This window comes from Rattus norvegicus, chromosome 1, assembly GCF_021556685.1.
Source record: "Rattus norvegicus strain SHRSP/BbbUtx chromosome 1, alternate assembly SHRSP_T2T, whole genome shotgun sequence".
NCBI lineage: Eukaryota > Metazoa > Chordata > Mammalia > Rodentia > Muridae > Rattus > Rattus norvegicus.
The window spans coordinates 107842669-107858086 of record NC_141534.1 but is presented as its reverse complement, the minus strand read 5'-3'; the positions used below and the strand labels follow the sequence as shown (position 1 = coordinate 107858086).

The following is a 15418-nucleotide window of genomic DNA, read 5'->3' as shown; positions in this document are numbered from 1 at the left end:
GTGTGTAAGTGTGTGTGTATGTCTATGTGTGTGTGTACACATGTCTGTGTATGTCTATGTGTATGTGTCTGTGTGTGTGTATCTGTGTGTGTGTACACGTGTCTGTGTATGTCTATGTGTATGTGTCTGTGTGTGTGTCTGTGTGTGTGTCTGTGTGTGTGTGCACGTGTCTGTGTATGTCTATGTGTATGTGTCTGTGTGTGTGTCTGTGTGTGTGTCTGTGTGTGTGTGCACGTGTCTGTGTATGTCTATGTGTATGTGTCTGTGTGTGTTTAAGTGTGTGTGTGTCTGTGTGTGTGTAAGTGTGTGTGTCTGTGTGTGTATGTCTATGTGTGTGTGTACACGTGTCTGTGTATGTCTATGTGTATGTGTCTGTGTGTGTGTATCTGTGTGTGTGTGCACGTGTCTGTGTATGTCTATGTGTGTGTGTCTGTGTATGTGTGTGTGAGTGTGTGTCTGTGTGTGTCTGTGTATGTCTATGTGTTTGCGTGTCTGTGTGTGTCTGTGTGTGTATAAGTGTGTGTGTGTAAGTCTGTGTGTGTGTGTCTGGGTGTGTGTGTCTGGGTGTGTGTGGTGTGAATGTCTAGTATGTGTGTGTGTGTGTGTGTGTCTGGTGTGTGTGGTATGTATGTCTGGTGTGTGTGTGTGTGTGTTGTGGTGTGTGTGTGTGTATGTGTGTGTATGTGTGGTGTGTGTGTGGTGTGTGTGGTGTGTGTGTGTATCTCTGTGCATGTATGTGTGGGGGGGGTTGATCCATCTACCAACTCTGTCTTATTTTCTGAGAGAGGATTTCACACTGAACATAGGGCTCACTGATTCAGCTACTGGACGGCCAGCTACCCCTGGGAACTCTCCCCTCCCATCTCCCCAGCCCTTGGATCACACACTGCTGCACCCAGCTTTCTCATGTGTACACCAGGAATTGAACTCAGATCCTCACGCTTGCACAGCAAGTGCTTTACCAACTGATCCCAGCTCCCTCATTCCTGGTTTTTATTTACAAAGCATCGCACAGGCTTTGCCAACATGGAGGCAGAAATTCAGCTGTAACAGCTTGACAAGAGTCACTCTCCTGGGAGTAACAGCCACCATTGCTCTTCTCTGTCCCACAGACACAGTTTCTTGGAGTTTACTTTGTCTCATCCCAAGAGTTCCTCGGCAATGCCTATGTCTTGGCTGTTCTTCTGTTCCTTGCCCTCCTGCTGCAAAGGACCTTTCTACAAGCCTCGTACTACGTTGCCATTGAAACTGGGATCAACCTGAGAGGAGCAATCCAGGTACTGGGATCACAACCCTTTCACTGTCGAAGCAGGCCTGCTTTTCTCTTCCTGTAGATCAGAAGTGTTCGGTTATGAGTTTGGTATGGATGCTCTTCCCCATATTTAGAACTAACCATCGCAGTGTGGTGGAAAGTGGGAAGTATCTTGAGGTGGGGGTTGGGACTTGGAAGCATTGGTAGCTCTGGTTCTGCCTTTGACTAGACTGACACAAGACATCAGCAGCTCAGTGGTCGGTTCCTCCCCACTCTCGAAAATGTCAGGCATCACCAGTCAATTGCAGAGTTCTCTCCTGCCGAGCACACACTGTGGTCTCAGAATCCAACCCTAATTCAGGAGAGGCCTAGCAGATAGTCTGTTTCGGTGCAGCAGTGCAAACATATCCACACAGCAGATCAGCAAGACATCTCAGGTCCATTTGAGCTCTTAAATCTGGGGTCCCTGATGAGGCATTCATGACGTATAGATCCAAGCTCTGTAGAACTGATTGGTGGGAAAGGACTCAGAGCCCTGTGGAGGACGGCAAACCCCTTGGGATGGATGAGATCCGTCCCATACCCCAGGGCTTCCATGAGGACTTGAGCTTGGGGCTTGCGTGGAGAACCCTACATGTGAACAGAGCACATGGCATAGAAGCGTGTCAGTGTTTCACACCCATCTGGGAGGCGCGGCAGCACACACTCATCCGAGACCACATGTCCCCCGATTGACATTCTCCTCATGCAAAGAGGAGGGTGGGGCCTATTTTGCCATCCCTGTTGAGCCTCACAAAGTTGCACAAAGTCCCAATGCTGCCTCATCCATCAAAACTATTCTGTAGAAGGATGAGATGTTGGGCTTTATTTCCCCACATATAGTTTTTTTGGGTTTTTTTTTTTTTGTTTTGTTTTGCAAAAATATTCTGCAGTGTCAGGAGCACAGGCTGATGCTGGGAAGGAGCTGAAGAGAAGAGGATGTTTCAGCTTGAACTGGGGCCATATCAGACTCAGCTCTGGCCCTCCTGGTAGCCTGTATTAGTGGTGTAGATGGGCGAATGATGCTGCCCAGTTTCAGTGGGTTTCCATGGAGAACAATTCCACGGGATTTGCTCAAGGATATCAGCAGGTGTGATTGCGCCCATGATAAACCAAGGCCCTCCCAGGTTCAAGAAAGATGGAGAGCTAAGAAGAAGTAAACTGTGTGTGCACCCCAGCATTGTCTCCAAGCCCCCCTCCCCCAATGACAGGCAAGCTTGTGCCACCACAACCAATTTTGTGGTTGGGTAGTCTTGTCATCAGATCTGCTTCCTACGTGTGTGTCATAAATCACACAGCAGCCCAGTGTTTTCCAATTATGCTAAAAGCGTCCTCAAATGGGTTTTTAATATATCGGCCTGTAGTTGCTTTTTTTTTAATCAAACTGAATCTTTTACATTAACCAGAGAGATTAATTCATGTGCCACAAGAAGGAAATGATAGCATCCATTATGGGAAAAAAGTAGGCCTAAAAGACTTTCCATTCGATTTCCAGAAAGTTACCTACAGAAAATGTGCTCTAGTAGATGAAAACCTGTAAGTTACCAAGCAAAATTCCTAAATTATACATACGCAATCTCCCCCACCACCCCCCCTCTCTCTCACACACACACACACACACACACACACACAACACCACCATCACATGTTTGCCAGTGCCGCTTTATTTAACAGGTTACTCATGCCTGTATTTCAGTGAAAGTTGCTGGTTAGCCTCTAAGGCTTAATTTCACATAGTCAGGAAGTCCATTGAAAGTGCATAAATTTGTCCAAAAATATCACCATTATTCCCAGCGTTCCCCCTGCTGTACATAAACCTCAGAAAAGACACAGAGGACACCCACGTTCTCAGAAAACCTGACCCACAAACAAAAGCAAGCGGAGCTTAACAGAGGGCTGGATGAAAGGCTTTGCAGCAGAGTGCGGAGCAACCGTGTCCAAGAGCCAGCACCCTGTGGCCATTTAAGACAAGGCTGAATCTAACTTGTTCCAGAGCATGCAGCCAAAAAGACATTCTTTCTGGAGGGTGCCAACAGTCAATACATAAAGCTTACAGGTCTGAGCCCACAGGCAGCCATTACCCTCCGTTGTTACCCTGTGGAGATTTTCAGGGTGGCTGTGTTTCTTAGGGATGGTGCAGACCAACTGACCCTCGTGACTGGATCTCACTCCAGGGCTGCTGAGGCTGGCTCCTTGCTTTGTTCCAAGACTCAGTGACTTGGCCCCAGGGTGGAGGTGAAGCACTAAAACAAGCTGCTCCTCGATTCTTCATTCTTGGGTCTTTAATGTGCTCTGCCCCGGTCCCCAGTAAATCAAGTACACAAGGAGATATGAAGACCCGCTTTTAAGATTTAGGAGCCAATTAAGTCTTGTCCCCAAGGGAGAGGTCACACTTGCCGGGGAAGTAGCTTGCTGCTTCGGCCTTGGATTCCTGCCTCTTGGCTTATTATCCATGGCGTAGATCATTGTGACGGTAGAATGGCAGAGCCCCTTACAGTGCTGCGCTAGGGCTCAGCAGGGATGTCAGAGGAGCCTACATCCGGCCCCTTCCAGATGTGGGGTGGTGACAGAGATGGCAGTGGTGACAGACGCGAAGCTCTCTGCTCTCGTTCCTAGACCAAGATTTACAATAAGATCATGCACTTGTCTACTTCCAACCTGTCCATGGGGGAAATGACTGCTGGGCAGATCTGCAACCTGGTGGCCATCGACACCAACCAGCTCATGTGGTTTTTCTTCTTATGCCCAAACCTCTGGGCTATGCCGGTACAGGTATCACAGCTGTGCTGGGGGAACCTCCTGTCGGGGGAGGGCGTTGGGGGAGGCAATGGGGCACGAAACCAGAAGCTACTGTGTCCACTGAGTGTTTGCCTGAGTCTTCCACCCTCCGGGGTCTATCCGTGTAGCGTACTACAGTTTCCCCAGTGCCTCATGCATTTCGGGCCATCCGGACATCTCTCAGTGGTCAAGAAAGTACTGCCACTAGGACATTGAAACATGTAGCCCACTCTAAGTGACCTGTAGGACAGTCGTACAAAGAACAGTTTTGTAGATACTAAAAGCTGTTATTGTAGGGGTTTGGAACGTAGCACAGTTGGTAGCGTTATTGTTTAATGTGTGTGTGATACCTGGATTCATCACGAGTACCACATCCACCAGGGACAGCTGTAGAGGCAGGAGGATCAGAAATTCAGGGTCATCCTCAGCTACGGATCGAGTTCAAAGCCATTCTGTTGTCGAAGTTGTTTGAAACGGAATTTTGTCCTTTTGCCCAGGCTAGCCCCAAGGTCCTGAGTTCACGTCATTTCCTGACTCAGCCTCCTGAGTGCTTAAGACTATCAGTGCACAGCACCAGACCCAACTGATGTCCATTTTTACCACATCAGAGACGCCTTCATGCTCACAAAATTGACCAGCACACACAAGTTACTAGTGTGAGTTCCTACTAAGAAATGAGGGCTGGGATGTAGCTCAGGTTAGCATGCATGAGCCCTAGATTAGTTCCTAGCCACCCCAGCCCCCACCCCACCTCACACACAAAAACACACAAATGATGTAATCTTAGCTTCATGACAAGGAAACGCCACCTGGTTGGGGTTCTGGGGACAGCCTGGTAGTGCAGTTCACATATGATCTTGAAATTCACTCTTCCTGGTTTGCAAGCTTTTTTAAAAATCACACATTTTTAAGGTAGCATTTTGGTGGAACGTACTAGTTAGTGTATACTTGAACACCCCCAAGCTTGGGAGGCTAAGGTAGAAGGACCTGCCTCACGTTACAGAACAGCCGAGCTGCAGACTCAGCCCGGGAGTTGGTGAGGGCGCACCTGAAGGCCCCTGCAAACGGCCCTGGGTACCTGGAAGGGTTCTTAGAGTCTGGCGCAACCACAATGGCTGAGGGACCCCCTGGTTGCCTCCACTGGAGCACAGCTCGTGTAAGAACGAAGGGTTGTGCCTGGCAGGACTTCAGGGAAGGTAGCTGGTGAAGCTATCAAGTAGGCGGTTCATCTTTTATCATGGCCCTCTGCCCACTGTGCCAGCTTTTAATGCCAGGTAACAGAGGGAGGGGCGTGGTGATGGGATCATTCCACGACCACTCAGTTACCAACTAATGAAGGAGGCTTTCTGTGATGAACAGAAATCGTAGAGTCCTGCCCCCCCCTTTTTTTTTCTTTTTTTTTTTTTCAGAGCTGGGGACCAAACCCAGGGCGTTGTGCTTGCGAGGCACGCGCTCTACCACTGAGCTAAATCCCCAACCCCGCCCCCTTTATTCTTGAACTGAGGCAGGAAGCCTCGTGCCAGATTGGCACAAGGCTGGCAGAATGCAGGACCAAGCTAGGCAGACTTTCTTTTCTCTCTTCTTTCAACCAAGGAGGTCAGCACGTCTGTACTTCCAGAGAAAGCCACGCCATTCAAGGTGCGGGTCTCTGGCAACAGCTTGGAAAAGTGTCATCCAGGAGCTTTGGGGACTAGCAAGAGAGATTTACATTGCTCATGAATATTCATAAGTATTCATTTGCATAAAGCTAAAATCAGAATGATTCTCGGTTCAGAGAAAGCCTGTCAGGCTCAATAAAAATTGAAAGACGCCAGACTCAGGTATGGTGGTTTACATCATAATCCCAGCATTCCTGGGACTGAGCAGGACATGGTCGAGTTCCACCTAAACCTGGGCTATGCCACAAGACTCTTTCAAAACAACAACAGAAATTAGACCTGTGGTCCCAGCTACTTGGAAGACTGAGCCAAGAGGATTATGGGAGAAGGCTAGCCTGAGCTAAAGAGTGATTCAGCACCTGATGTCTACACAGATAACTTAGTGAGACCTTATCTCTTAAAAAAAAAATACATTTTTAAGTGGGCCAAGTGGAAAGGTACAGGAGAGCATGCCTGGATGGTATAGGTCAGTGTAGAACATTTGCCTAGCGTGTTGAGCCCTGAGTGCAATCCCCAGTAGCACTAAAGGTGGTGGGCAGCGATATAGTTCAGTTGGTATAGTGCTTGCCTGGCATACCGTAGTCCTAGTGTTGCAGATGGAGGCAGGAGGATTAGAACTTCAAGGCTGTCTTCAGCTACACAGTCTATTCAAGGCCACTGTGGGATATATGAGATGATGGATGGATGGATGAATGAGTAAGTAGGTAGATAGGTAGGTAGGTGGGTAGGTAGGTAGGTAGGTGGGTAGGTAGGTAGGTGGGTAGGTAGGTAGGTGGGTAGGTAGGTAGGTAGGTAGGTGGGTAGGTAGGTGGGTAGGTAGGTAGGTGGGTAGGTAGGTAGGTAGGTAAGTAGGTGGGTGGGTAGGTAGGTAGGTAGGTAAGTAGGAAGGTAGGTAGGTAGGTAGGTAGGTAGGTAGGTAGGTAGGTGGGTAGGTAGGTGGGTAGGTAGGTAGGTAGGTAGGTAAGTAGGAAGGTAAGTAGGTAGGTAGGTAGGTAGGTAGGTAGGTAGGTAGGTAGGTAGGTAGGTAGGTAGGTAGGTGGGTAGGTAGGTAGGTGGGTAGGTAGGTAGGTAGGTGAGTAGGTAGCAGCACCTTCCCTGTGCCTGTGCGGTTCTGCCTGGCACGGATGCCACAGCCTTGCCCCTTCATTCCTGGGCAGCTTATTTCAAGGGAGATGTCAGTTTCAGCAAATGAGATATAGAGTAAATGGTGTGGTCTCAGGCCCTCCTCAGAAGAGGAGACTCAGAGTGGAAGTCAGTCCTTCAGCTAGCTTTGGTAGACGCCCTTGGTTCCAGGCCAGAGCCTCAGCTGCATGTGTGCCCACATATTGCTCTCCCACACCTGCTCCTGTGCCCTACCCGGGCACTGAGGAGCTGATGGTAGGGTACTGCCGATGCCCTCTGGCAAGGCAGCAGGAGCTCATCCCTGTCACCTTTTCTAGATCATTGTGGGCGTGATCCTCCTCTACTACATCCTTGGGGTCAGCGCCTTGATTGGAGCGGCTGTCATCATTCTGCTGGCTCCTGTACAGTACTTTGTGGCCACCAAGCTGTCCCAGGCACAGCGGAGCACCCTGGTGAGTGTCTTAGGATATTCATGTTCTGTCTCTGCCATTCCCCACATCTACTTCCTTGGTCCTCACCTGAGTAGCCTCCTCCCATACTCACAATCCTCCCTATACTCACAATCATCCCTACACTTACAGTCCTCCCTCCCCACACTCAAAGTCCTCCCAACACCTCAGTCCTCCTCACATACAGTTCTCCCTCCCCACACTTAGTCCTCCCCACACTCACAGTCCTCACTCCCCCACTCACAGTCCTCCCTCATCACACTCACAGTCCTCCCCACACTCACAGTCCTCCCCACACTCACAGTCCTCTCTCCCCACACTCACAGTCCACCTCACCCTCAGTCCTCCCCACACTCACAGTCCACCTCACCCTCAGTCCTCCCCACACTCACAGTCCTCTCTCCCCACACTCACAGTCCACCTCACCCTCAGTCCTCCCCATACTCACAGTCCTCCCCACACTCACAGTCCTCTCTCCCCACACTCACAGTCCACCTCACCCTCAGTCCTCCCCACACTCACAGTCCTCCCCACACTCAGTCCTCCCCACACTCACAGTCCTCTCTCCCCACACTCACAGTCCACCTCACCCTCAGTCCTCCCCATACTCACAGTCCTCCCCACACTCACAGTCCAGGCCTCAGTTTCTGTGAAATGAACTTAACAGTCTGGCCAGGAACATGCTTGTGGTGACAGGAGCTGGGCAGATGGTGGGGAATGTGGATTTGGTGGCTTCTTCTAAGCCAAGCTAGGGCCACAAGCATCTCCCCTCTAACTCTGAATACACTCCTACCACCACTCCCACCCCTAGGAATATTCCAATGAGAGGCTGAAGCAGACCAATGAGATGCTCCGGGGCATCAAGTTGCTCAAGCTCTATGCGTGGGAGAACATCTTCTGCTCCAGGGTGGAGAAGACACGCAGGAAGGAAATGACCAGCCTCAGGGCCTTCGCTGTCTACACCTCCATCTCCAGTGAGTGCACCTGCCTGCGAGCCTAGGGTGTCTGACCCGGGTGATGGGCAGGTTACAGAACCCAGGGGCCCCTTGATTGTGTTGGCAGATTCCCAGAGATCAGTTATGTGTGGGGATGCACACGTGAGTGTGGATGCCTTTGAATACCAGTGGCGTTGATCTCCCCAGAGCTGGAATTACAGGCAGCTGTGACCTGTCTGATGTGGCTGGTAGGGACCGAACTGTGATCCCCTTCAAGTGCTGCATATGCCCTTAACCACTGAGGCATCTTGCCAGCCCAGAAATCGGTGTTTGTAATTCACGTGTATAGCAAGGGTAGCAAGGGTTTTCTGGTTCCTTCGAGTATGAAGTTATCAGGGTCAGAAGGACCTGCCACTGCCCCAGGGAAGCTGTCATCTCCCTGGGGTATGCAGAGGCATCTGCACAGGCAGAAGCCCAAGCTAGCCTTTTCCTCTGCACAACCCCCTCATATGTATAGAGACACACATGAGTCAAGTGCAAAGAACCTGGTGAACACTGAGCTAACTAGTAACAGAGACGTTAAAACCCACAAGAGAAAACTCACCATCAGAGAGAGAACCAGCAGGTTCATAACCATCTGAGAGGGCTATGGAGATGGCTCAGAGGGTGAAGTGGCCGCTGAGCCAGAGTGAAGATCTGAGTCTGAGTTACCAGGACCCACAAAGAGCCAAGAAATTGCATATGTCTATAACTGCAGGGCTCCTGCGTTGGTTGGGAGGTGGAGACCAGAGAATCTCTGAGCTCATGAGCCTGCTGGGCTGCCACATGCAGTGACAGACGGCAAGAGACCCTGTCAGGAGCAAGGTAGAAGCCAAGAACTGATACTAGAGACTGTCCTGTGTGACCTCTACACATGGAATGTGTGCACCAGCACTTATATTCAAGTGCACTGGCACCAACACGTGCACACAATACACATGCACACACGTGCACACAGTGTGTGCACACAATACATCAACACACACAATACATCAACACACACACCATATATATGTACACACATGTACACCATACACTCACACACATACATGCACACACACATGCACACCATACTAGCACATGCACGCACATGCACACAAACATTGACACACATACATACACACATATACACACATACACATGTACACCATACACTCATACACACGTACACACACATATACACACACATGTACACTATACACTCATACACACACACACACACACACACACAAGGTTACATAAGGAGAGCAGATCAGGGGAAGAAAACGAAAAAGAACATTCTAGAAGTTAAAGTTTAGGTATGGCAGTTGACTCAGGTACATTCTCCTAGCAAGAAGGTCAGGTGAGCAAAAGGCTCTGGTCCAAGTTAGATTCGTAGTTGATGCTAATTCATTCCTCCATGGACCTACCCCCTGGTGGCTGCTTTCCCAGTGCATTTTTTTAAATAAATCTTTTTTTTTAAAGATTTATTCATTTTATTATATATAAGTACACTGTAGCTGTCTTCAGATACACCAGAAGAGGGCATCAGATCCCATTACAGATGGTTGTGAGCCACCATGTGGTTGCTGGGAATTGAACTCAGGACCTCTGGAAGAGTAGTCGGGTGCTCTTAACCGCTGAGCCATCTCTCCAGCCCTCCCAGTGCATTTTTGGGATGTAGACATGTGGCCACTGGTCTACTTCCCTGGCCTGTCCAAGTTAACAGCCATTTTGGTAAGAACAGCTCTGCCCCAGAGAGAAGGGGGGAGGAAGGAAGGGAGGAGAGAGGGAGGGAGGGAGGGAGGGAGGAAGGAAGGAAGGATCCAGTTCAATGTGCAGGTTAACCAATTAATATAGCTGAAGGGAGAATTAGAGGCCATATTGTGAAAATTATATAGGATTCGCCAAGAAAGGTCAAAGAAGATGTTTTCTGCATGTTGGGTGCCTGTTTCACATATGGGAAACTGAGGCTCATGGGGGTGTGTGTTTCAGAGGCCACTGCGGTTAGCAGCTCAGAAGAGACCCTGTGGAGTCTCCACACGTTATTTCCAGAATGCCAGGGAGCCACATGGAGTGAAAGGGTTGGGACATCGTGAGGATGTGTTCTCTGTAGAGACAGTCTAGAACAGGCTGTAACAGGAGTAGGAGATGGCGAGAAACTCAGAGAGATGGTCAGTACATTACCTTCACTGGAAATGCCTCTTTTTTCTTGAGGGTGGGCAGAGATTTTGATCAAGGTCTTTACTCTTTAGTACAGTCTGACCTAAAACTCACTGTACAGCCCAGGCTGGTCTTTAACTCACAGAATCCTCCTGCTTCAGCCTCCTAAATGCTGGGACTGCAGGCTTGAACCATCACACCCTAGTAAAGGTGTTTCTTGCAGGGTGCTCTGGGGTGGCATGTTGGGGGTTGTAATGGAGGGCATGGTGGGAATGCCTTCTAGACAGACTCCTTATAGGGTTCATGGAGAGGAGAAATTCGCCCAGGTTGTTTATGTACTCTCCCATTTGTGCTGTCCAGATGAAGGGTCTGATGGGTCCAGGTGGCCACCACCCATCACAAGGAAAGCTTAGTCCTGAGCACCGTGGGTAGCTTAAGCTCCCTACCCCCACCAAGTCTGGCTGAACTGTGGTATCTGATACCTCAGACAGAGCCTGATCCAGTCAGCAGTGGCGAGGTCATCTACCATAAATGGCATATGTGTGTTCACATAGGAAAGCTTAAGGCCCACTTGTCTTAGAGTAGAGCCATGGGCATAGTCAAGTTCCTGGTCTTCCCTTCATCCTCCATGAGATGGAGACATTAGAACAGATATATAAAGAAGCCGGTGTCCCAGACGCAGGCCCCCTTCTGCCTTGTCTCCATTGGCTCTGCCTGCCTGCCTGGCCTCCAGTTGGGTCTACCGTGAGTACAGCCTGGTGAGAGATAAAGAATCGGATGCTGAGGAACAAGATTGGTGGGGGAGCTTCTCCCCATAGCTAGGAGACACCCTCTCCCAGCAATGCCCAGAGAGTGAGGCAGGTTCCCCATGGCTGACAGAGAGGAGGAAGAGAAACAGCGAGGAACTCAGGGTCTGGGTCCCCAAGATTCCAGGCACAGTGGGTACCAAGGTAAAGACAACTCCTGTAAGTGCAACTGAAGCCATCTGATTCTGTAAGGAGTTTGGGAGATCAGCCTAAGCCTTGGGACCCAGGGTCTGTAGGACTCGGGGGAAAGAATCAGAAGAGAAAGGGCCTCTGTAGCCAAGCAGGAGCTGCCCAGAGCCCTGTACCTATCCACGAGGCCCAAAGGGACGAGCAGGGCAATGGAGGCTGGTCCCTGGGAGGGGGACGGGGAGGCAATATTGTTATTATTGTAATTGTACTTATGTATGGAATACCACATGGTAACTCATGCATGCACACACTGTGTGGTGATTAAATCGGAGCCGCTAGCATTTCCATCCCTTAAGCACTTTGCCTGTGGATTTTGATTGACATAAAATAATCATGCGTATTTATGAGACACAGCCGAGGTTTCGATACGTGTTCAGAACGTGCATATATCAAACCAGGTCACTAAGGTGCCCGCCTCCTTACCGCTGCCCCTATTAAATTCTTCGAGGATACTCCAGTCATTCAGAAAATATGTATGAAGTCATTGTTAGCTAGAGACCCCAGACTGCACAAGAATGCTGGAAAAGCAAGCCACACACAGAAGACAGCGAGGGCGAGTTCTCTCCCATGCAGAAGCTTTAAAAAGTCAGCTGTGAGGCTGGCGAGAGAGGGTGTTAGTGAAGGACTCGAAGTAAGAGCATGAGTGCCTGAGTTTGACTCCCAGCCCTCGCATATAAAACAGCAAATGGGTCCTGGGGAAACAGTGGGCTGGACAGCAAGGCCAGGTGTCTGTCTGTCTGTCTATCTCTGCCTGCCTGTCTGCCTCTGCGCCTCTCTCTCTCTCTCTCTCTCTCTCTCTCTCTCTCTCTCTCTCACACACACACACACACACACACACACACACACACACACACGTCAGTCTCAATAGCGAACGATGCCTGGGAACAATGGAGATAGGAGGGCGGGGGAGGCTACCTAATGGATATAAAAGCACAGCTCGGTGCGCCTCTCCTGCCCTTTAGCAGAATGCGGAAAGCCTGGCACTGTTTGTATGGCATGTTTGCCCTTGCTGGGTGTCTCTTCCGAGAGAGGGAGTGGTCGGGCAGAGGCGTCTCCTAGCTGCAGACGCGTGCTTCGTGCTTCAAGTGGGTTCTCGCTGTCCTCCCCCTGGACTCCCGGGCCTCTGTTTCCGGGGATCAAGGTACAGGTCATTAGGCTGAGCTAATGGGAATCTCATGTTCTCACCCGTGGCGCCAGCCATGGAGTCCTGGCAACACGAAAGAGCCCTGGTGTTGTCTCCAGATAGAGCCCGTCCTGGGGACGCTGGATGGGTCTCCGGTCTGGTTGTATACATACTCTGCAGGCAGGCTGTGTGGTAGACATGATTCCTTCTGACATCTTGTGATGGTTTCACCGACAGGGTCACCAAGATTTCTGGTGTCCTTCCCTGGCAGCTCGTAGGGGAGGGGGCTAAGGCACGGGGAACTCCACATTCAGCAATTTGTAGAGGAGTGAGAGTCAGGCAGCCAAAATGCCACCAGTCCATCTACAGGTCCATGGCAGAGCACCGTCGGTGCTGAGCTCGACTGAAGCCCTGAGCATAAGGAAGGGATGGGCATGGTCCACACAGTCTCAGGGGACAGTGGCTGTGACTATGGGCAGAGGTAGTGCACATGCTGGAGCCAGATGCCCCTGCCTTTTGCGTCATTTGCCTGGTCCTGCGGCTCTGTTTCCTTCGAGCACTTACTGGCTGTCTCACTTACCAACTCTCTCCTGTGTGTCAGGCCCTGTGTTTGGCACTGGGTGAGAAGACCCAGTGGTCCTAGCCAGATGTTGTTTACAGTTATTGGAAAAGCCTGCCATGAAACAGTGCAGTGACTGACAAGAGCAGAAGGGGACATTCTGGATGCCCATAAAAGTTACAAGTTGTGACCCTACCCCTAGTCTTGGAGGGGGTGGGTGTCAGAATGCCTTCTGGAGGTGATACCCATAGCGGTTTCCCGAGGATAACTGTGAGTTACCCAGGTGAGGAAGAAACATCCAGGCAAAAAAGCCTCGAGGTAGCAAAAAAAAAAAAAAAGTGGTGGACTCCATCTCAACCATCCTTCCTTCAGTAGGAGACCAACTCATAGAAAATTCCATGTCATGTGTCAGGCTGCTGGGCTTAAGTCTGGGGCAGCGAGCCATGGAAGGAGCTTAAGTCAACTAAAGATGTGATTGCCATCTCTGCCAACAGTCTGTGCCTTTCCGGGCTCCGGACAGGCAATGTGACAGTCTCGGGCTGTCTCTTGAACATCAAAAGGCCAGAGAATCAACTCAGCCATGTGTGAGGACTGGGGACAGTGTCCACACTCCACACACTGCCTGTCTTACTATCCTGTTTCCCTCCGGCCTCCGCGGTGGAAGCCTAAGACTTTTGCTTTGTCTTTGTTTACGTCCTTGTCTTCTTGAGACCATTTCTCACAACCGGCCTGGAACTTGCAACGTAGCTGAGGTTGGCCTTGAACTCCTGATCCCCCTGCTTCCACCTTCTGGGTGCTCACATCCAGCTCCTGGTCCCCCTCCTTTTCAGCTCTTCCCCTTCATTACCTGTCCTTCCTTCTGCCAATCAGGGCGGTCACTGAGGGTCACTTATGTGTACCCTGACCTGGTTTGGCAGGGAGGTCGGCTGAGGAAGGAGAATCCTCAGCCCTGGAATGGAAGTCAGTCTGCCGGTGCCCTTCTGTAGGCTCCAGCCACTGGGTACCTGGCCCTGCTTTCCTCGCCACTCTGCTGACTTTGCTGACAATCACATGGAATGGAAAATAGCCCAGCGCACTTCAAAGCTCATTTCCCTTCCTCCCAGCACAGCCTGCAGCTAGGACCAGGCTGAGTGCCCGCCCTCTGGCCTCCCTCTGCAAAGCGGAGTTAACCAGTGCACAAATGGCCGCTGTGCCTCCCTGGCACATGTCTCCTGAAATATTCATGGTAACTTAGGAAATGAAAAGCTTCTTATATCCCAGAGTCAGGCTGGTGCCCGCAAGGCCACGGCATTCCTTGGGCAAAGCCGGGGGCCATGAATGGGTTGCTCTGACTTGGGTTGGTTGTCGTCTTTGCAGTGGGAGTGGGGAAGGCTAACACAACGTTTGGCTGGGGATAAAGACCGCAGTGGGGGGAAGCTGCTAAAAAATAATTGTTGAATGGAGTGAGTAGCTCCTAACAGATCTTTTCACAATAGCCTTATCCCAGTACCACAGCAGGCAGACCTCGCTTTTACATTGGCTTTTAAGACCTGGACCGACAAGGTTAATCTTACCCTAGCAAGCGAGGCATAGTGACATACACCTGCAGTCCTTGTACTCGGGACGTAGAAATAGAACGTCCAGGAATGCGAAGTCATAGTCGAACAATGAATTCAAAGTCAGCCTGAAATACATGAGACCCTGTCTCTGCCAAGAACCACACACACACACACACACTCACACAGGCACACACAGATACACACATTATTCACATTGAAACACACTGTTCTGGTTTGCTTTCTGCTACTTTAATAAATACCATGACCAAAAGCAAGTTAGGGGAAGAAAGGATGTATTTTGCTTACACTTTCAGGTCACAGTTCTTCATAGCAAAAGGCAGGGCAGGAGCTCCAGCAAGAGCTTGAAGCGGGAACCACAGGGGAGCACTGCTCCCTAGCTTGCTGTCTGCTCATGCTCAGCTTGCATTCTTAAACAGCCTGGGCACATCTGCCTATGGATGGTGCCGCCCACAGTGGGCTGGGCCCTCTAAAATGCCACTAAAAGAGAGTCTCATGGATAAAGCCACAGCCCTCATGGTCAACAGTTCTTCAGGTGAGACTCTGTCTTTTGGGGTAACTTTGTGTCAAGTGGACAATAAAAGCAAACCAGGACACACACTGTTCTGTCTTCTCCTTCATGACATCAGTAGCCCACAGTTCATGCTTCTCACACCTAAAATTTGACAGCTGTTGTGTGTTGTGGTTAAATTAAAAAAGCGCACGACTGGTTCCGGCGAGTTCCCACTCCGAGAGGATCCACATGCTCTAGCTGTTTCTCTGTTACCATTC

General features: G+C 50.3%; 1 protein-coding gene across 12 annotated transcripts in view; it reads left to right on the top strand.

Annotated features, from left to right (window-relative positions):
• The window catches only part of Abcc8 (ATP binding cassette subfamily C member 8), an 80986-nt gene that overhangs the window by 26980 nt on the left and 38588 nt on the right, over nt 1-15418 (top strand). For 10 of the 12 annotated variants that reach the window (XR_015670095.1, XR_015670093.1, XR_015670137.1 and 7 more), the window contains exons 7-10: nt 1113-1277; nt 3908-4063; nt 7167-7301; nt 8110-8272. Coding sequence is in view for 6 of the 12 variants with exons in the window: in NM_001412033.1 (NP_001398962.1) it covers nt 1113-1277; nt 3908-4063; nt 7167-7301; nt 8110-8272 (619 nt within the window). In the remaining 6 variants the exon portion in view is untranslated. Of the gene's footprint in view, nt 1-1112; nt 1278-3907; nt 4064-7166; nt 7302-8109; nt 8273-12362; nt 12551-15418 lie in introns of those variants that run through there. The other 2 variants (XM_087635396.1, XM_087635341.1) reach the window with 1 other exon arrangement.